Raw genomic sequence first — 22,763 nt, forward strand, 5'->3', positions numbered from 1 at the left:
AGTGTTATGCTTCTGATTTGAGTGCCACGCTTCCAATTTGAGCGCCACGCTGAGGTCTACCTGTTTTTGCTATTTATTTTGCGTTTTTGTGGCTTGTTTTGTTTTTGCGCCTCTGTGGGACCCAGTTCAGCTACTGATTGATGGATTGTGTGACTGCGGTACGTTGTTTATTGCTTTCATTTTATGGACCAATGGTCTTTTTAGATAGTAAAATTCATGTTAAATTTTAGGGGTTGTTTCAAAAAGCCTGGAACGGATTAATCCATTTTGCATTACTTTCTATGGGAAAGCACGCCTTGGTTTTGGAACGCTTTGGTTTTGGAACGGACTTCCGGAACGGATTATGTTTGAGAACCAAGGTATCACTGTATGCCGTGTCAAAGATTTGAGGCCCATTTTTCACACTGACATTTAGAAAGGTAGGAAGGACAGAGTGCAATGAAATGAGAAACTCTAGGGAGAACCAAGTCACAGAGCCAAAGGAAGCTGGGGGGGGGGGGATCACTCACAATACCAGGTCAAACACAGAGGAACTACAGTTGTCACATTTATCAAAATGGGGACCTGGAAATATATATTGGAATCTTGGGTACGGCCAGAAGGGATCATGTGATAACAGGTGTTAATTATGCAGAAAACCTGTCATGGTGGTTAAGTGTACACACTGTGGCAAAGAAAATATTCCTATATTTCTAAATATTTCTACGCGCGCACACACACAAAAATGACTGTGCCTAAAAATAGCCATGCAAGCTAAGGAGAGATAAGGGGATCCTTGATTTAAATGCTCAGCAGTGAATGGCTCTCATCTGAGCAATGAGCAATTTCAAGCCACTTGAAGAGAAACTAAACCAGTATCAAATTCATCATATACACACCAGAAGAGAATTGCCTATAAAGTCCCCCCCCCCCCCAGTCAAATGCATTTCCAGAAGCAGCCATTCCTCAAAAAAGGGGGGTGGAGATAAATTAAAAAGGAAGTTGGAGGGGAGAGTCGGGAAGCCCAAAAATTACTTTATAGCCACTATAAAAAATGACCCAACAGAACATAAAACTCCAATTTAGGCAGGCATCAACGGATGGGTGCTTCCGGAACGCTTCAAAAACTTATTTGCTCAGGCTTTTCCAGGTCATTAATGCCTGAATCCTGTAGTTTAGATTCATATTTTACTGAAAGGTTTTTATAGATGTTTGATGATTTGGGGGGAGAGATTAGTACTCGCTGGGGTCTTTTTGTGGCCCTTCCTGGAGTCAAAGGCAGTACAGAAAATTGCATCAATCAATAAATACATCAGAATTGGCATGAATACAAAAAGAGCTGCCGGTGTGTTTCTTTAATAAAAGAGAAATCTTGCTAAACTGAAGGAAAAGGGCGGGGGGGGGGGGGGAAACAGCTCTGGCAAAATGCAGAAATCGCTAAGGCATAGAGAGAAGAGATGTGAGGAGCAAATTGCTGGAGGCACCGACGCAGCTAAATACAGTGGTGCCTCGCAAGACGAAAAGAATCCGTTCCGCGAGTCTCTTCGTCTTGCGGTTTTTTTCGTCTTGCGAAGCAAGCCCATTAGTGGCTTAGCGGTTTAGCGCTATTAGCGGTTTAGCGGCTATTAAAGGCTTAAGGGATTAGCGGATTAGCTGCTAAAAGGCTATTAGCGGCTTAGCGGGCTTAGTGGATCAGCTGTTAAGCGGCTTAGCGACCAGCTGTTAAGCGTCTTAGCAATCAGCTGTTAAGCGGCTTAGCGATCAGCTGTTAAGCGGCTTAGCGGCTTGGGAAAAAGGGGAGGAGGGGGAAAAAACCCGCAGGAACTCGCAAGACATTTTTGTCTTGCGAAGCAAGCCCATAGCAAATTCGTTTTGCGAAGCACCTCCAAAACGGAAAACCCTTTCGTCTAGCGGGTTTTCCGTCTTGCGAGGCATTCGTCTTGCAGGGCACCACTGTATTTCTTTAAGAAACATCATAGGTGAGGAGTCAGGGAGATGGCAGGACCTCTGGATAATATATAAAAAGGTCTTCCGAAGGAGGACCTGGAGACAGCAGAGAGCCAGACAGATTAATTTCATCTGCTTACACCGCAGAAGATGTCAGAGATGCCAACATCTGACACATCCGAGTCAAACCGAGAAAGGCAATGTGTTTCAACTAACGATTGCTGGGTCTGGATGACATTCATGTGCAAATGTAAAATTGCTCATCTAAATAGTCTACTTACAAAATCAACCTCACCACCAACAAATATAACACTTTTTTTTAAAAGGGAGAGATTCGGAGGCAAATTGGGGTAACGGCAGACTCATCAGCCTAATTTCTGAGCCAGGTGAGATAAAATTATGAAGTGTATCGAAGAATAAGCCTCGCTGAGAATGAAGTAGAACGGCTTCTGGAAAGACAACTTCTGCCTGAACAATATTTCGAGAATCCTTTGAGTCTCAACAGGTGTGTGAGTTAGTAGATACTGAATGCATTCAGTTGTAATAGCAAAACATGATTTACTGTTATGAACAGCTATAAACTTGGGGCCGCACATACCCTTCTCTCCTATGGCATTCAAACAGAGGAGGGATTCAGAACTTCTGCTTGCAGCAAACCTAGTAAACTGTGGTTTACGCAAAGCAGGATTAGGCCACAGTTTGAAATCCTGGCTTTGCCTTGATGCTTGTGAAGGTAAAGTACTGTTTGCCATCAAGCCTGAAAGCATAACTTGGGCTTTTAACGAAGTTTGGCAGGATGCACTAAGGATGGTGGAGTCTAAAGCAGAATGGAGAAGTTTTGGAGCATCTCTCCAAACTGGGTGATGAGCAACAAAAGGGCGAAACAATATTCAAGTAAGTGCAAAGTGATACTCGGAGCAAAAAAAAAAAAAAAAAGACCCCAAAGTCTAACTTCATATTTACATCGGTGGGATCTGAATTTATATGCAACTACCCAGAAAAGAGATTTTGTAGTTCTGGAGGACTGTGCATAGAAAACAACAGCTTAGCATATAGTAAAATACAGTTGCACCTTGGTTCTTGAACGGAATCCGTTTCAGAAGCCTGTTTGACTTCCGAAAATGTTCGAAAACCAAGGCGTGGCTTCTGATTGGCTGCGGGAGCTTCCTGCACGCCATCAGAAGCCGCATTGGATGTTCGGCTTCCAAAAAAAGTTCTCAAACACTCACTTCTGGGTTAGCGGCATTTGGGAGCCAAAACGTTCAAGTCACAAGGTGTTCAAAAACCAAGGTACGAGTGTGTGTGTGTGTTGACAGCAATTTGTCAAGATTTACATTAAGCCATTCTAAAGCTGACCACATCTATGAGCATCTATATTCAAAATGCGAGTTGTAACTTTCTAGATGCAATTGGCTTAGGGCCTGAGTACCTTGTGCACTGCCTTCTGCATGGACCTTTCCATGTTTGAAGATCTCTCTCCAATGTGTTTCTCTGTGTCATTCCCCCTACACACACACACACACAAGACGAGGTCTTCTCTGCTATGGCATCATGGCTTTGGAATGCCTTCGCCAGGGAAACTGACCGGCTACTGAATCTAACGTCTCTTTGGCACCAGTGAACAACTTTGTTTTCCTCGAGTCATTTAATACCTTTTAGAACTGTGGAGCTCTTAGCCTTCTGCTTGCTGCCATCAGTTAGTAATTTGCCATTTTTATACAGAATCATTTTGTTGTGTTTTAACTCCTGCCCGCTGCTGCTGGAGTTTTGCATGCTGTTCTGATATTGAGCTTCTGGCACCTACTGAAGACTTTTACATTCCAGCCGACATTTTAATTGAGGTTTAATTTTGCAGTTTTAACTGATTTCTACCTTTTTTTACTGTATTCTTGTAAACTACTTAGAGCCAATGGTAGTCAAGTGGTATATAAATAGTCTGAATAAATAAGAGCACCCAATTAAAATTTCGTAGCGACAACAAATGTGACATTGGAAGCAGTGACTACCGTATTTTTGGCTGCGTAAGACGCACCTAGTTTTTAGAGGAGGAAAACAAGAAAAAAAATATTCTGAACAAAACAGTGGATGTATGATTTTTGTGTTTCATGCTGTGGCCACAGACATGTGATTTGACGATGAGTTTGGGATAGCCCAATGCAAAAATCCTGAGGATCCATGTGGATCCGTGCTTTGTAACCACGTTTTAAGTGGGGAGGGAAGGAAAAACACTGAAGGGACAAGGAGCACGTGTGGGGTGTGTGGAGAAGGAGCTTTTCAGCGAGCTGAGCGGGGAAGAGGGAGGGAAAGAGCACAATTGCTTTAAAGGAGCCAACCGGACAGGAGCTGCTTACACCCGTGTAAGCGGCTCCTCTCCCGCTTTGCTGCTTCAAAGCGAGCCACGGAGGAGGGAAGGAAGGGGAACCATGGATCCTCTGCTCACAACTGCAGCAGGATCCCTCCGCCATCCGTAGGCATTCGCTCCATAAGACGCACAGACATTTTCCCTTACTTTTTAGGAGGAAAAAAGTGCGTCTTATGGAGCGAAAAATATGGTAGGTAAATAACCTGTACAGTCGTACCTTGGAAGTCGAACAGAATCCATTCCGGAAGTCCGTTTGACTTCCAAAACGTTAGGAAACCAAAGCGCGGCTTCTGATTGGCTGCAGGAGGGTCCTGCAGCCAATCAGAAGCCATGGGAGCCCCATCGGACATTTGGCTTCCAAAAATAGTTCACAAACCAGAACAGTCACTTCTGGGTTTGCGGCGTTCGAGAGCCAAAACGTTCAAGAACCAAGCTGTCCGAAAACCAGGGTATGACTGTATAGAACAGTTTCTTCTTCGGAGATTATTCATTTTTAACCCTTTCTGCTTTGGCATTCAAATTACTTTCAGCTCCGAAGAAAACATGGGTAAGAGCAATGCGGTTAACCTGAAAGCGGGCATACAGTTCTTGGAAGGTTTATGCTTAAGCAAAACCCTCTGCAGCCTGGGGCTGCGGTCCTAAGCATGCTTACTAGGGAGCAAGCCCCACATAACAAAGTGAAATAGGCTGTTTAGGATTGCAAAGCATGACATGTACGTTTAGGCAGCTGAACTTAGACATGTTCACCTGGTAGAATGTGGGTGTGGCTGGGAGATTAAGTAGTGACACTACAGGTTCTGACTCCATGGATGCACTTTCAGGTATATATAACCTCATTAGTTCAAAGCTGTTTAATCCAGGAACGAAGTATTTACTTCCCACACATAGCAATGGATAGTTAAATATTTGTTCATCATCTATAGGAAATGCCCTTTGCAGAAGTTGCTTTTTTAAAGATACTACTAAGTTGCCAAGCACACCTGCATGACAACCTTTTTATATAAGGTAAAGGTAAAGGACCCCTGGACGGTTAAGTCCAGTCAAAAGCGACTGTGGGGTTGTGGCGCTCATCTAGCTTTCAGGTCAAAGGAGCTGGCATTTGTACACAGACAGCTTCCCGGGTCATGTGGCCAGAAGGACTAAACTGCTTCTGGTGCAACGGGACACCATGGCGGAAACCAGAGCGCACGGAAATGCTTAGCTTCCCGCCGCAGCGGTACCTATTTATCTACTTGCACTGGCATGCTTTGGGATTGCTAGGTTGGCAGGAGCTGGGACAGAGCAACGGGAGCTCATCCCGTTGTGTGGATTCAAACTGCCGACCTTCCGATCGGCAAGCCCAAGAGGCTCAGTGGTTAGACCACAGCGCAACCCGCGTTGATAATGGATATCAACAAAGGAAACAAACAGGCCTTTCCGTCTGATTTATGAGGGGAAACAAGCAGAGGACAATCTATTTACAGCTGTCAATTCACAATAAAAGAACATCCTACTAACTAGGGAGTGCATCCCCCAGCAGCCATGTCGGAACACAGACACATCCGTCCTGCGACACAGAAGTTGTGAAAGGATGCTGAGACTACAAGTTTCCTTCAGGTGTGTCAAGCGAAGGTCAATACTACAACATAATAGTTCCTCACAATTCTCCTTTGAAAGGGGCAGAAAGCAGAGACCCAAGACATCCACTTTAATGAAACACTATGGTCCAATGCGGGTGGCACTGTGGGTTAAACCACAGAGCCTAGGACTTGCCGATCAGAAGGTCGGCGGTTTGTATCCCCATGACGGGGTGAGCTCTCGTTGCTCAGTCCCTGCTCCTGCCAACCTAGCAGTTCAAAAGCACAGCAAAGTGCAAGTAGATAAATAGGTACCACTCCGGTGGGAAGGTAAATGGCATTTCCGTGCGCTGCTCTGGTTCGCCAGAAGCAGCTTAGTCATGCTGGCCACATGACCCGGAAGCTGTACGCTGGCTCCCTTGGCCAATAAAGCGAGATGAGCGCCGCAACCCCAGAGTCGGCCACGACTGGACCTAATGGTCAGGGGTCCCTTTACCTTTACCTTATGGTCCAACTAAATATAGTCTTAACAATTTGCATGTTTCCCACCTAACTGGATGATGAAGATTGTTATTTTAGGATACAGCTCCTCTACAGGCTGCTCGTGAATAAAAATGGCTTTCTACCATGTATCTCATATTGTCTTTGCATGTCAAGGTGTGAACAATAAGAGACAATAGGTTGTACCCAACAAAGTTCTGCTTAGTGTAGACCCACTGGTATAGTTAAGTCCTGTTTATTAATGTCAATGGGTTTACTCTGAGTAGAACTGACTTTTGCTACAACCCAGTGAAAACTGGGAACTTGGAATTACAGAAGCCGTTAAGATACCAGACAGTTGTGTGAGATTCTAGTCTATTTGGTGGAGTGAAAGAAAACTGCAAGGTGATTCCGATTACCATTCATAAAATACTTTTACACCTGCCTGCCTACCTGGGGAACACGCTCACCAAAGTGAGAACAGCATTTTTCTTAAAAGCGGCATTCATCCAATAGAATAAAGCAAATTCACGCGCTGTACGGAATTGGGGATGGGAGCAAGAGATCAGGACGCACTCACCGTTTCATCAGTGCAGATGGAGTGTACCTGCGTTCCAAACATTACAGACGTGAAGATCAGAAAGAGGAGAGCCTCAAAACACAAGAGGATAAGAAGGATCACAGTCGTCGGCGGAGAGAAAGAACTGCACTCTGCAAAAACAAAGCGTGATACGGTATTCCAGGCAGAAGCAGGAGCCAATGGAAGTTGTTATAGTACAGGCAACTCCCTGTTTAGGCGCGTCCAAATGACAGCGCCGGACCCGGAAGTAGGCTTTATGACATCATAAAGATGTCATGAAAAGGGACGGAAGAGGGCGGGGCAGATTTAGGTGCGTGGGTGTCTGCAACGGAATCCTCATGCAAAATGGGAATTATCTGTACAGTTGTACCTTGGTTTTCAAACTTAATCCGTTCTGGGAGTCTGTTCAACTCCCAGAACAGTTCGTAAACCAAGGTGCAGATTCTGATTGGCTGCAGGACTGTGCTGCAGCCAATTGGAAGCCGCACCCGACGTTCGGATTCCAAAAATCGGAACAATCACTTCCGGTTTTCTATCGTTCGGGAGCTAAAACGTTCGAGTTCAAAGGTGTTCGGCTTCCGAGGTTCCACTGAACTCAGAGTGACTTACAAGTAAGAAATAATGCAATACACAAAACAATAGACTAGAGAAATATATTTTTAAACCCATCATAAAAGCCTGCAAAAAAAAGTTAAGAACAGAATTGAGTCTTAAAAGGCTGTGTAAATAATAGTTTTAGGAATAATCAAAGTCATTTGCATTTTAGTCAAGTGTAGAATTGGAAATTCAGCTTTGTCAAAACCTCAGCTTCCAGTTTCTTAAAAATAAATGCTTCCAGCTCTTTTGTTCCGATTGTCTGAATGCACAAAGCATGGTGAAATCTCAGTAGCAAAAGTTTGTTTCTGTTTGGGGGGGGTAGGGGGGGAATATGAGCAGAAAGCTGGCAGCCAGAGACATCGTTTCAGCATGTAGCTCTTTGCAGGAGCTTAAGCAAAACAAATATAGAGCGCACAATTTATACACTTCCTAGAAGGTTCTTGTATAGATTGTATAGATTTTGGGTTGCACTTTAGCTTTAAGCATTGTGCACTAAACGGAGGCATGGTATTATATATATATATACATATACATATACATATACATATACATATATACCTGTTCAATTGCCAAAGTTAGAACACACTACACTTTTGTGGAAAGGATGTGAGAAATTTAGGCAAGTGTTAGTTTTATTTATCTGAAGACATTTTTAAGGGGAGTAGCTGTGTTGGTCTCTTGCAACATGAACAAAAAAGTATTGTGGCACCCTAAAGACTACCCAAATTCATAGCATCTGGATTCCTCTTCCAATCAAGTACAGTGGTACCTTGGTTCTCAAACGCCTTGGTTCCCAAACGCCAAAAAACCAGAAGTGTTCCGGTTTTCAAACGTTTTTTGGAAGTCGAACATCCAATGTGGCTGTTGGCTATTGTTTCCGGGGGCACCAGCACCAATCAGAAGCTGCGACTTGGTTTTTGAACATTTCAAAAGTAAAACAGACTTCCAGAATGGATTAAGTTTGGCGCTTTATTTTTGCTATTTATTTTTGAGGCTTTTTCGGTTCATTTGTTTTTGTGACTGTGTGGAACCCAGTTCAGCTACTGATTGATAGATTGTGTGACTGCGGAAAAGGATAAAAGCCCCCCATACAAACAATGACTATCATACGTGAAGGGAAGAAGAAAAAATAATTTTAATTTTTATCATCTACAATACTCTCTTACTTATTTTATAGTACATTGATTGTTGCTTTCATTTTTATGGATCAATGGTCTCGTTAGATAGTAAAATTCATGTTAAACTGCTGTTTTAGGGGTTGTTTTTTAAACTCTGGAACGGATTAATCCGTTTTGCATTACTTTCTATGGGAAAGCGCGCCTTGGTTTTGGAACGCTTTGGTTTTGGAACGGACTTCCTGAACAGATTAAGTTTGAGAACCAAGGTATCACTGTATCTCTCCAGAGCTTTTACCTAGCCCTGAGCTCTTGTGCATTCTGACAGCTGGAGATGACTAATATACATGGTTGTCTTTCATTCATCATCATCTATGTAACCCACCCTGCGACCTTAGGATGAAGGGCAGGAATCATAGAATCATAGAACCATAGAGTTGGAAGAGACCACAAGGGCCATTGAGTCCAACCCCCTGCCAAGCAGGAAACACCATCAGAGCACTCCTGACATATGGTTGTCAAGCCTCTGCTTAAAGACCTCCAAAGAAGGAGACTCCACCACACTCCTTGGCAGCAAATTCCACTGTCAAACAGCTCTTACTGTCAGGAAGTTCTTCCTAATGTTTAGGTGGAATCTTCTTTCTTGTAGTTTGGATCCATTGCTCCGTGTCCGCTTCTCTGGAGCAGCAGAAAACAACCTTTCTCCCTCCTCTATGTGACATCCTTTTATATATTTGAACATGGCTATCATATCACCCCTTAAGCTCCTCTTCTCCAGGCTAAACATGCCCAGCTCCCTTAGCCGTTCCTCATAAGGCATCGTTTCCAGGCCTTTGACCATTTTGGTTGCCCTCCTCTGGACACGTTCCAGTTTGTCAGTGTCCTTCTTGAACTGTGGTGCCCAGAACTGGACACAGTACTCCAGGTGAGGTCTGACCAGAGCAGAATACAGCGGCACTATTACTTCCCTTGATCTAGATGCTATACTCCTATTGATGCAGCCCAGAATTGCATTGCATTTGAGGAAATTAATCTCAAAAATAAATAAAACACAAAGTGTAACCGATGCTCTGCTTTAAATTTATTTTTATGTAGAAGAGAGGGAGAAAATTAATATAAAACAAGTAAGTCACAGTACATAGATTAAACTGTTTAGGGGAATTTTTCAGAGCCTTAGAAAGGTTTGTGTCTGCTTTCTGCCTTCTCACTCAGCCTAGCTAGCCTCACACAAGGAGAGATTATTTCTTATTTTTGGGGTTCACTGAAACATGAAATACTCTATATTTCTTATACACATGTCTGTGAGGGCTGCACCATGCAGAGGGTCTCCAATGGGACAGTTTTACCCAAATCTGAGTAAGATGGGGAACAGCTTTTTAAAAATGTGTCACTTCAGAGCCTTGGCTCAAGAGCAAAACAAAGGATCCTGAACACGAACTGCTAACAGTCCCTGGCCTCTGAGAGTCCAGCAAACTTATAAGGGACCTAAAAGGGCTGATTCATGCACAAAAACACAGTAGGAAGAGACCATTCTGCATGTCTGGATCATAGCTGTCAACTTACAGATTTGAAAATAAGGGACCAGCAGCCTCGAAAATAAGGGATTTTGGCTTAGCTTATGCAGAAATCCGGCACTGATGGAGCCATGCTGCTTTGGCTGCCACTGACTGTGTTTTGCAGGGGGTTGGACTAGATGATCCAAAGAAGAATGGCAGACAAAACTGATGAACGACGTCGAGATGGCAAAGCTTACAGGCAGAATTAGAAACCAGGAAGAGGACCTCTTTAATAAAGAAGGGGGAAAGTTTATAATTTAGTTGAAAAGCTATTGTAAAGAGTTACATACGTTGGTAGGATTGACAGAAAACTTGTAGTAAAAATTTGAACTATGAATGGACAAATGATTTATAAAAATAGAGTTATGAAAGGGAGGCAGAGGGGGAAATCACTACATTAAGATGCTGCACTGGTTGGAGGGGATGCTAAGCAGCACGTCGGGGCTGCCGTCGTCCTGGCGCAAGGAGTTCCATCGGCCCTTCCCCGCCCAGGGGGGGAGAGAGAGACTCTCGCCCACGCCACCCGCAAGCCCAGCATGAGGCGGTTGCGGCGCCGCTGAAGCGCCGCCCTTCTGCGTCCCTCCCCATCCCCTCCTCTTCCTCCTCCCTCAGGCTGCCTCCTCAGCCGCTGCCGCCTCCGGCTTCCCTTGGCAGCGCGGCGGAAGTCTCACAAGAGAGGGGCTGCCTGCCCGCCCGCCGCCACCCGTCTCCTCACAACGCGCCCGAGGGGGGAAAGGGAGAGACGGAGCTGCGGCAGCTCGTGCGCGCTCTCTCTCGCATGGCGGAGGACCCCAAGCCGCTGCTTCCCTCCCGAGCCGGGCGAGCATGAAACTCGGGAGATTTAAGGGACATCATCAATAAGGGACAGCAGCGGGACACGCCGCTGGGATAAGGGAGTTTCCTGCCAAATAAGGGACGGTTGGCAGCTATGGTCTGGATGCCATCCTGATTTGGCAAAACCTGCACAAAGCAACTTTGTGGATCGGGGGCACGAAGCAATTCGCTAGCTCGAAAAGAGTCGGATCCAGTTCACGAGAAAGCATGGCATTTGTCAATATACTCACTTGTCCAGTCTTCTTCGAAGCAATACAGGAAGTGAAATCCAACCATGATCAGGGCATGCAGGGAAATAAGTGCTATATACATCTGAAACACAATAGGATTTTGAACTATGAAGACACACAGACTTCAAGGCGCATTTCTGAATGCCCCCAATTTGTTTGCCGGTTTCAAGCTGAAGCCGAAATCAAAGACATGGCATTCAGGACAGAGAAATATATTCAAGCTCACATGCTTATACAGATCGCCTTATCCTCAGCCTCATCTCCTAAATTACTTCAGCCAAAGAATTAATAGGCCTAGCTATATCAAGTGGAAAAATACCTGGAGTAAACTGACTGAACAATAGTTCTATTCTTCTCTAACAGTACTGAATTATGAGATAACGGCAAGGGTAAGAGGGGATCTATTCTTCCATGCGATAATAGCAGGGTTGTTGTTTTTTACAAAGCCAGGTCAAACTCTTTTGAAATATGATGGTTTATCAAGCAAAATAATCTACAGAAGATAGACTTGATTTAAAGCATTATTATTTTTTACAGAAAGAGTCATTCTTGCTGGTATAATCTTAATATTTACAACCAGATGAAGGTTTCATTTTTGGAATAATATTTTTCTTCAGAGTAGTTTTTACAGTTTATTTCCTTGACATCTCATGGAAGGGCGTTCCACAGGGTGGGTGCCACCACTGAGAAGGCCCTCTGCCTGGTTCCCTGTAACCTCACTTCTCGCAGGGAAGGAACCGTCAGAAGGCCCTCAGAGCTGGACCTCAGTGTCCGGGCTGAACAATGGGGGTGGAGATGCTCCATCAGGTATACTGGGCTGAGGCCATTTAGGGCTTGAAAGGTCAGCACCAACACTTATTGTGCTTGGAAATGCACTGGGAGCCAATGTAGGTCTTTCAAGACCAGTGTTCTATGGTCTCGGTGGCCACTCCTAGCCACCAGTCTAGCTGCCACATTCTGGATTAGTTGTAGTTTCTGGGTCACCTTCAAAGGTAGCCCCACGTAGAGCGCATTGTAAAGAGCGGGCCAAAATCAGGGTTCAATATTAGCAGGGTGCTAGGTGCATTTTGCACCTAAAGATTCTCCATTTGTGAGCACCTCAAAAAATCTGGGTGCTGTTTTTTGTGCCTGGCTGACACTTGAGGATTTCTGAAATGTATGTGATTTGAGGCCTTGAAGTATACGTTAAGAATAAACAATACACTGGTACCTCAGGTTACATACGCTTCAGGTTACATATCTTCAGGTTACAGACTCTGCGAACCCAGAAATAGTACTTCGGGTTAAGAACTTTGATTCAGGATGAGAACAGAAATTGTGCTCCGGCGGCGCAATGGCAGCAGGAGGCCCCATTAGCTAAAGTGGCGCTTCAGATTAAGAACAGTTTCAGGTTAAGAACGGACCTCTGGAATGAATTAAGTACTTAACCCGAGGTACCACTGTACGTTAAGGAGTTTAACAATAAAGAGTAGAGTGTTTTGAAAACTCAAGTACGGTACCAATATTTTTATTGTAAACACCAAATTAAACGTGTCAAATTTTCTGTTTAAAATGTGGTATTAACAATATGTCACTTATGTGAATGCATATTAGTTCATGCTTATCAAAATAATAAATAAAAAGTGTTGCCCACACACACCCCAGTGGCGACTAGACATTCACCCACAACCCAGGTCCCAAAAGCCATTTGGCTCTTAGCTTTTCCATCCCGAGTTCTAACATCGGCCAAAATTCCTCCACAACCATGTGAGAGACATACAGAAAACCATTACTTCAAATTATTGCTGCTAAAGGTGGTTCTACAAGCTATTTAATCATAAGGTGAACTTAAGTTTTTTAATTCAGGTAGGTGGCCGTGTTGGTCTGACGCAGCCGAAGTAAATAAATAAAAACTTATAAAATTTAAAAATTGTCCAGTAGCACCTTAGAGATCGGCTATGTTTGTTCTGGCTATAAGCTTTCATGCACACTTCTTCAGATACACAAACAAACATGCACCCTTCTGCAGATACAGAACAAACATTTCTGCTAAGGAATGGATGATTGTTTTATGTCCTGATATGTGTAAAATCACAGAATTCAAAGAGGGTATGCCTTCTTTTTCACATAAGTGTGTGTGTGTGCGTGCGCGCACGCATATATACCGTATTTTTTGCTCTATAAGACTCACTTTTTCCCTCCTAAAGAGTAAGGGGAAATGTGTGTGCGTCTTATGGAGCGAATGCAGGCTGCGCAGCTATCCCAGAAGCCAGAACAGCAAGAGGGATTGCTGCTTTCACTGCGCAGCAATCCCTCTTGCTGTTCTGGATTCTGAGACTCAGAATATTTTTTTTCTTGTTTTCCTCCTCCAAAAACTAGGTGCGTCTTGTGGTCTGGTGCGTCTTATAGAGCGAATAATACGGTATGTACATAAATATACATATATGTATGTGTGTTGCCCACCACTGTGAAATCTGATCCAATCCAAGATGGGATGCTTTAAATAGGTAATAATGGATACCTTTGCCAGCTTGCTTTTATCCTTTTAAACTACTTTGCCCCGGACATTTTGCAGTGTTAACAATCCATTACTTTCCCATAAGAATTGCAGTGTAATTATACTGATAACCACAGAAGTCCCACTTGACATTTCAAGGCCCCTTTATGAATTCCAGGAAAAATCCACACAATGAACTACTTACTGTAAACAGTACAAAGTACTTCTGGTTGTTCTCTCCCACGCAGTTGTTAACCCATGGGCAGTGGTGATCCATTTTCCGTATACACCTCTTGCAAACACTGAAAGAGAAATGCACACTGTAAATCGAATGCACACGGAAAATCCTTGTGGACTTGTAAAAGGGTAAATGAGTATTGAGAAATGATCCATAATGAAGGAAGAAAAAAGTGTTTAAAAGTACTTTCCCAAAAAACCCCAGAGTCCTTTCTGTTGGGGATAATTCAGACTGAAATTCCCAGGTGTCAAAAATGGTTATTTATGTATGCTACTACTGCAGCCCGTGTCTTGTTAGCCCAAAAATAGAAAACGAGTGACGTCCCAACTAAAGAATGGCAACTTAAGCTGACAGAATATGCATAACTCGCAGACTTAACATATAGAATAAGAGAACAAAGACAACATAAGTTTAAAGAAGATTGGAAAACGTTTACTGAATATATGGGAAATAATTGTGTACTGCTGAAAACGATGGCAGCATTAAGATAAATTCAACAGTGCAAACAAGTTTTGATGCATGCAATAATGGTATAGTTTTTGTAAAATATGCAGGGATTTATGATGTGTAAAATGAACCATGGAAAGAGAAGAAAGGAAGTCATTGATATCTTAAGGATGTAAAAATGAATGCTTTAAATTGTAAAACAGAAAACTTAATAAAATTATACAGTCGTACCTTGGTTTTCGAACAGCTTAGTTCTCAAATATTTTGGCTGCCGAATGTCGCAAACCCAGAAGTCACTGTTCCGGTTTGTGAACGATTTTCAGAAGCCGAATGTCCGAGGGGGCTTCCACGGCTTCTGATTGGCTGCAGGAGCTTCCTGCAGCCAATCAGAAGCCGCGCTTTGGTTTTCGAACGTTTTGGAAGTCAAACTGACCTCCAGAACAGATTCCGTTCGACTTCCAAGGTACAATTATATATAAATCAAAGTGGAATTCCATCGGCTTCAAAGACCCATGTTTTCTCCAGATACCAGAAGAACTATTTCCACTTGGCCAAAAGCTTGAGGTCACAAGAGCCGAAATGCAGCCAAGGTGCAAATGAAACATGGAAATGTGCTTGCATCACAATAATGACCGGTACAACCCGCCCTATTACTGCAGATGTAACGCATCAAGCCATCCACCTCATCATCATAAGTAAACCATAAACGAAAGAATGTGCCCGTACCTGCAGTGATGCGCTCTGTCAGGTTTGATGCTACAGCATTTTGGACACTTGTAAACTACTTGCCCCGGCTTCAGCTGCAAACTTTCTATGAACTCTTTTGTGGCGTTACCTTTGGGGACTGCACCCTGCAAATGAAAATATAAGGGTTTCGGAGTGCTTTCAGTCACTATCAGGGGAAAAAACCTCAATAGGCCCCATCACAGAACTGCTGATTATACAAGGTAAGTTAAACTTCGCTCTGCTAGGTACATTAACAGAGTTTTGTTTGAAATGGTATTCAACACCAGTGCAGACATTCTGAGAAGTTAAAAAACACAGGCCCTTCAGTCTCCCCTCCAGGGTTGGCACAGCCAGCCTAGAAGTCTTCCATTAACTATAGTTTCCCATTACAGTGGGACCTTGGTTCTCAAACGCCAACTTGGAACCCAAACACTGCAAGCCCGGAAGTAAGTGTTCTGGTTTGCGAACCTTTTTTGGAAGCCGAACGTGCTCCGTTTTCAGTGTTACGCTTCCAATTTGAGTGCCACGCTTCCGATTTCAGTGTTACACTGAGGTCTGTCTGTTTTTGCTATTTAGTTTGTGTTTTTGTTTTTGCAGCTCTTTTTTGTTTTGTTTTTGTGACTGTGTGGAACCCAGTTCAGCTACTGATTGATTGATTGTGTGACTACAGTACATTGTTTATTGCTTTCATTTTATGGATCCATGGTCTCGTTAGATAGTAAAATTCATGTTAAATTCATGTTTTAGGGGTTGTTTTTAAAAATCTGGAACCGATTAATCCGTTTTGCATTACTTTCTATGGGAAAGCGCGCCTTGGTTTTGGAATGTTTTGCTTTTGGAACGGACTTCAGGAAGGGATTAAGTTTGAGAACCAAGGTACAGTGGTACCTCGGGTTACATACGCTTCAGGTTACACACTCTGCTAACCTAGAGATAGTGCTTCAGATTAAGAACTTTGCTTCAGGATAAGAACAGAAATCGGGTTCCAGCGGCACAGCGGCAGCAGGAGGCCCCATTAGCTAAAGTGGTGCTTCAGGTTAAGAACAGTTTCAGGTTAAGTACGGACCTCCGGAACGAATTAAGTACTTAACCCGAGGTACCACTGTACCACTGTATGTCCAAACTGGGTAACTCTGGTTAACGACTTCAGAGCAAGGCAGGAAACTAAGACAACTTCAAACCATGGTTTCTTATTCTGACTTATTCTGAAGCCATCAGCCATAGTTTCCCTGTTCAAGTGTAATGGGAAGCTATAGTTAATGGAAGTCCTGTTCATTTGAAATGTGAAACAATACAGGGTTAGAGGGAAGACCAAGGATTTGTATGCCTCTTTCGAGGGCGGCTAGAACTCCAAATAAAAGTTTAGGAAAATGAAAACAGACCCACCCATTTTGCTAGACTGGGAGATTCCCGTCTATGTCATCTGTTACAAATTTGCAAGCTGAATAGATAACATTTGGGCAATAATCCAGATAAGAATTTAAGTCAAGACTTACACGCAAAGGGGAAAGCTGCTTTTTCCTGAAAATTTCAATCTCGCAGCCCTCTAAAGAGCTGAAAGCTTGAAAAAGTACTTTAGACAGGACCACAGATAAAATACACTTGGAGAAAACTTGGGTGTCCTTCAATAGCCACCAGCCAGTGCTAACACAAAACGCTTTTATTCAGAATAGATTTTAGTCGCGGTGGAACTTTCCCAAAGAAACAGGAATGCAAGGCAGGCTTTCCCCAGCTTTTCATGCCACGACATGTCAGCAACATTGCACATACTACTGAGGAGAGAGAAAAGGACAGATTTCTTCTCTATCCTCCTTCATATCTCATTCAAATGATGCCTTATGGCCACTCCATAGCTTCTCTTAATCATGACCCCAGTACAGTGGTACCTCAGGTTACATACGCTTCAGGTTACAGACTCCGCTAACCCAGAAAGAGTGCTTCAGGTTAAGAACTTTGCTTCAGAATGAGAACAGAAATTGTGCTCCGGCGGCGCGGTAGCAGCAGGAGGCCCCATTAGCTAAAGTGGTGCTTCAGGTTAAGCATGGACCTCCGGAACGAATTAAGTACTTAACCTGAGGTACCACTGTATTATGATCTGCCCCACCCCCACAAAAATGCATATAGAGGGACAATGCTTCAAATAAATCAAGTTCTTCCCACTCATGGGGGCAGGTTGATAGAAACCCAGGTACTGTATCGATACAGTGGAACCTTGGTTCTCAAACTCAATCCATTCCAGAAGTCCGTTTGACTCCCAAAACCATTCAAAAAGCAAGGCGCGGCTTCTGATTGGCTGCAGGAGCTTCCTGCACTCAATTGGAAGCCGCGTCGGATGTTCGGCTTCCGAAAAATGTTCAAAAACCAGAACACTTACTTCCGGGTTTTCGGTGTTGATTTGTTCGTCAACTAAGCCGTTTGAGGACCAATGTTCTACCGTATCGTGTTTGCGTGTGTTCAATAGGTTCTAGAATATTTAGTCCCTAAATCACCCTCAAAAGAAAAAGAGAACTAGCCACCAGCTGGTTAATATATTCCGAGAGGAAACTTACAGGATCTGTTACCATAGCTCTCATGTGCGAAGCCAGAGCCAGGAACGCCAAGGTGTTGAAAACGATGGCGTTGATCACGCTGTAAATATAGTCTCTGGAGGGAAGCAGCATCACGAGGATGACCACAAAGTCGGCATAGAAGACCAGGAACCAAGTGACGACCGCACAGGCAATACCACAGCCATCACGGATAAACCACATTGTTCCCGAGGAACCGCGTGTGGGGGGTGGAACGCACTGGTCCGGTTGAAGGTATTCCGGTTTCCTCTCAATATCTCTGCATCGGTGGATTGGAGTAATCATCATAGGCTATAATGTCCATTCTTGGATCTGGAAAAAAGATGAAAAATAAATAACCGTCCTTCGTCTCATGAACTTCGTCAAAGGGGGGTCGCCTCTAAGTCACGGAATTCTCGTGAGGGAACTCTGTTAAAGGGCGATTCATTGGGGGGCTTGTTTTAAAAAATACAAAAAGGTAGTGGTGGTTATTTATTGAATTTATTTAATACACCACCCTATACCTGGGGGTCTTAGGGTGGTTCACAGAATAAAATCAAGATATAAAACCACAAAATACCTAATAAAAATAAAAACAACAACACTTCACAACCAAACACATTTTGGCATAATACATTAACATTAAAATTAATATGAATAAATTTTGGGTTTTTATATATATCCCATTATGGACTGGTTCTTTTTTAAGTTTAAAAGATCAATATTGCACAGGGACATAAGGCAAAATTGTTAATGAAACTTGAGTTCGTCTACGAATGCTACAAGCACCTACTACCGTGTTTTTCGCACCATAGGACGCACCGGACAATAGGACGCACCTTGTTTTAGAGGGGGGAGAACAAGAAAAAAAAATCTCCCCCTCTCTGCCCAGCCGCCCTTCAGAGAAGCGGCAGGAGGCGCTGCGCAGAGAGAGGGAGAATTTTCCCCCTCTTGTTTTCCCGCTCTAAAACAAGGTGCCGTTTAAGGTGCGTTTAGGCGGCTACCTTGGAAGCCTGCAGAGCGAGAGGGGTCGGTGTGCACCGACCCCTCTCCATCTCCAGGCTTCAGGTTCCTTTTGACCTGCTCTTTGGGGCTGGCGGGGGGAAGCCCACCACCAGCCCCAAAGAGCAGGTCAGAGAGCAGCGGAAAGGCACAGCGCAGAGGCTCCTGCCATAGCTGCGCGTCACCTCTCCAGCCGGGAGAGGGTCGCGGGGCTATGGCGTCTTCGCTCCATAGGACGCACACACATTTCCCCTTCATTTTTGAAGGGGAAAAAGTGCATCCTATAGAGCGAAAAATACGGTATTCTGCCACACATGCTGGAAGGACTTGTAATTTCCAAACCACAAATGGCTCGTTTTCATCATAGAGGCTGATGGCGACAAGTTTTATTTTACAGTATAGGTACAATGGAGATGAGTTCTCAGGCTGTTTTGATACGCAAGTGGAATCCATAAAGAAATGTTCCATGTTGTATTACACACAGAGAGAGACACAAAACTATATCCACATACACAATCAGTTCCTGAGAATGTTCTAAAAATTCAAATGAGGAATTCTATTCCTTAATATGGGTTATATGTAATTAATGACAATCTCATTGCAAAACCGTGAGCTGATTATTCTAATTATCACTGTTCAGATTGAGCAAACACATACAGTGGTGCCTCGCAAGATGAAAAGAATCCGTTCCGCGAGTCTCTTCGTCTTGCGGTTTTTTTCGTCTTGCGAAGCAAGCCCATTAGCGGATTAGCGCTATTAGCGGTTTAGCGGCTATTAGCGGCTATTAAAGGCTTAAGGGATTAGCTGCTAAAAGGCTATTAGCAGCTTAGCGCTTTAGAAAAAGGGGTTGGGGAGTGGAAAAAAACCTCAAAAATCGCAAGACATTTTCGTCTTGCGAAGCAAGCCCATAGAGAAAATCGTCCTGAGAAGCGCCTCTGCAAACGGAAAACCCTTTCGTCTTGCGGGTTTTCCGTCTTGCGAGGCATTCGTCTTGCGGGGCACCACTGTAAATGGAAATTGCTCAAGGTCCACAAATTAAAAACTCGTTGAACAGAGCATGGGCTACATTATGCACAAGTAAGTATTCTGCATTTATACCGTTTAGAGAAGGCCGGGAGGGGATGGTTACCAAGAGGATATTTATTTTTAGCTGGAATAGGTTGGGTTTTTGTGTTTTGTTTTTAATCAATTTCCAACAAAATATGACTAGGACACTCCTGAAAACAAATCTAGTGTATGAGGAAGAAAGTTGCTGGATTACTGAAATACCTATTTCTGCATTATTTTGGCATCTTAACCAAGACAAAAGAAATTACATTCTGTGAAGAGACTCTTCTGTGCTACAGCTTCACGCTAGTTTTCAATGCGTTAATCATACTCAAGACTTAAATTGCGAAAAGCCCTAGAAATCCAGTAACCTCCCTTCTACCCACCACTTTAAATATTCAATGGATTTTTTAAAAACCTGTAATTGCCAATTGCCAATGGGGAAAACATTAAACACAGCAATTCTTTCTTCTCTGGCAATCACTCGTAGCTGAGGAAGATTGTCTTCCATAAAAATGGTTTTAACAATGAGTCCGTAAGTGACTATGGAGGCCAATTCTGGATCCACATGTCCTTCCACAGTGGGGACATGGGTTTCCGGGTGGGAGTTGATCATGGTGAGGGTTTGCCAAGCGTGCCTTCCTCTTAGCGTGTTTCTCCCTTGCACCCTGAGTTTGAGTGTCTTCAAAGCCCACAACACCTTTGGTAAAAGCTGTTCTCCAATTGGAGGGCTTGCAGGCCAGTGTTTCCCAGTTGTCAGTGTTTATACTACATTTTTAAAAATTTGCCTCGAGACAGTCTTTAAACCTCTTTTGTTGACCACCAGCATTACGCTTTCCATTTTTAAGTTTGGAATAGAGCAGTTGCTTTGGAAGGCAATCATCAGGTATCCGAACAAGATGACCACCAGTCCAACAATGTTGAAGAATCATTGCTTCAACACTGGTGATCTTTGCTTCTTTACGATATTCCCGACAGCTTCGCTCACAAGGGTCATAGAAATGTGCAAGCCCACTCACCGTGACCAGGTGATGATCCAACGAGTGAGACTCAGCAATTAAACAAGTTTATCACTGACTTATGTATGGAAGTGAGAGCTGGACCATAAAGAGGGCTGATTGCCGAAGAATTGATGCTTTTGAATTATGGTGCTGGAGGAGACTCTTGAGAGTCCCATGGACTGCAAGAAGATCAGTTCTGAAGGAAATCAGCCCTGAGTGCTCACTGGAAGGACAGATCCTGAAGCTGAGGCTCCAATACTTTGGCCACCTCATGAGAAGAGAAGACTCCCTGGAAAAGACCCTGATGTTGGGAAAGATGGAGGGCACAAGGAGAAGGGGACGACAGAGGACGAGATGGTTGGACAGTGTTTTTGAAGCTACCAGCATGAGTTTGACCAAACTGTGGGAGGCAGTGGAAGACAGGAGTGCCTGGCGTGCTCTGGTCCATGGGGTCACGAAGAGTCGGACACAACTAAGCAACAACAACAACAAATCACTGACTTCCATTCGGAATCTGGGATACGGATGGTATTGTTGCTAACGGCTTTACAGACTTGCATTCCCGCCCCCCTCCCCACTCCCAATACTCAGCAAATGTCTGAATGCTGAAAATTAAAGATCAAAACACTCCACCTTTGCAGCTTCGCAACCCCGCACGGATGGCAACGCTTCGTCTGCAGTGATAACCACAGCGATGGCAGCTTCTTATACTTGAAGCCAAACAGAACTACATTTGCCTCAATCCCAGGGTGGATAAAAATGAATGACTTTTTATTTTAAAAAAATAAAAATTAAAAATCGGATATATATTTTTTATTCAAATCGGGTTTTTAAAAATAAAATGCTTTTGGAGGATAAATCTTTCTAAAGATTTTCTATTTAAATTACATTATTCTCGAAGATTATTTGGGGCAGTTTTTCTAACGAGAAGATATTATCACAGATGGTTGTTTTTACAGTTCTCAAAAGTGTGAATTTGTGTCTGCAGAGTTAACATGCCTTTTCTTACCAGGAAAAATGTTATAAAGTAAACATACAGAGTGGAGGAAAAACCTTAATCCCATTGTTCCTTTGCAAGTTTATATACACAGAATCTATTTTAGTTAAATAGTTTAAATTGTTATTACGGAAATGATTCTTTTTCTCCTTCCAATAAAGTGCAGCAGAAAAGTTGCCCAAATATAAACAGTTAACTTAATAAACCTCACAATAATTTCATAATTATCGGTCCATGTATTTCTAATAGTACAACCAAATCAGTATTTTTTGATATAACTGTAAAAACTACTCTGAAAAGTTATTATTCCAAAAAATGAAACCTTCATCTGGCTGTAAATATTAAGATTATACAAGCAAGACTGAGCCTTTCTGTAAAAAAATGATTTAAATCAAGTCTTACCGACTAGTGATTTAAATAAATCTGCTTTAAATCAAATCCATCCTGCTCCATCCTCTCAGCAATAGCCACCAAGCCTCCGGGAATCCAGGAGGATTCCCTGGTCCTGAATGGGGTAACTGTGTCCCTGAAGGACCAGGTGCCCAGCCTGGGAGTCATTTTGGACTCACAGCTGTCCATGGAGGCGCAGGTCAATTCTGTGTCCAGGGCAGCTGTTTGCCAGCTCCATCTGGTACACAGGCTGAGACCCTACCTGCCCACAGACTGTCTCGCCAGAGTGGCACATGATCTGGATATCTCCCGCTTGGACTATTGTAATGCGCTCTACGTGGGGCTACCATGAAGGTGACTCGGAAACTGCAATAAATCCAGAATGCAGCAGCTAGACTGGTGACTGAGAGTGGCCACTGAGACCATATAACACCAGTCCTGAAAGATCTTCATTGGCTCCCAGTACGTTTCCGAGCACAATTCAAAGTGTTGGTGCTGACCTTGAAAGCCCTAAATGGCCTCGGTCCAGTATACCTGAAGGAGCGTCTCCACCCGCATCATGCCCAGCGCTGAGGGCCTTCTGGCAGTTCCCTCACTGCGAGAAGCAAGGTTACAGGGAAGCAGGCAGAGGGCCTTCTTGGTAGTGGCATCTGCCCT

At 43.6% G+C, this 22,763-nt stretch overlaps 1 protein-coding gene and 1 long non-coding RNA gene across 7 annotated transcripts in view; both read right to left on the reverse strand.

The window, feature by feature from the left end:
* The window catches only part of ZDHHC3 (zDHHC palmitoyltransferase 3), a 54,155-nt gene that overhangs the window by 7,775 nt on the left and 23,617 nt on the right, over positions 1 to 22,763 (reverse strand). For all 6 annotated transcript variants that reach the window (XM_083405157.1, XM_083405158.1, XM_083405159.1 and 3 more), the window contains 5 exons: positions 17,673 to 18,002; positions 15,124 to 15,248; positions 13,918 to 14,014; positions 11,237 to 11,318; positions 6,905 to 7,035 (listed from right to left, as the gene is read on the reverse strand). In XM_083405157.1, the coding sequence (XP_083261283.1) occupies positions 6,905 to 7,035; positions 11,237 to 11,318; positions 13,918 to 14,014; positions 15,124 to 15,248; positions 17,673 to 17,978 (741 nt within the window). In that variant the 5' untranslated portion in view covers positions 17,979 to 18,002. The remainder of the gene's footprint in view (positions 1 to 6,904; positions 7,036 to 11,236; positions 11,319 to 13,917; positions 14,015 to 15,123; positions 15,249 to 17,672; positions 18,003 to 22,763) is intronic.
* LOC310660517 lies at positions 73 to 3,126 on the reverse strand. Its single transcript, XR_014503470.1, has 2 exons — positions 1,931 to 3,126; positions 73 to 1,471 (listed from the first exon to the last, which is right to left on the reverse strand). It is a non-coding gene; the product is annotated as an uncharacterized lncRNA (long non-coding RNA).

This window comes from Podarcis tiliguerta (genome assembly GCF_965153285.1).
Source record: "Podarcis tiliguerta genome assembly, chromosome: 12".
NCBI lineage: Eukaryota > Metazoa > Chordata > Lepidosauria > Squamata > Lacertidae > Podarcis > Podarcis tiliguerta.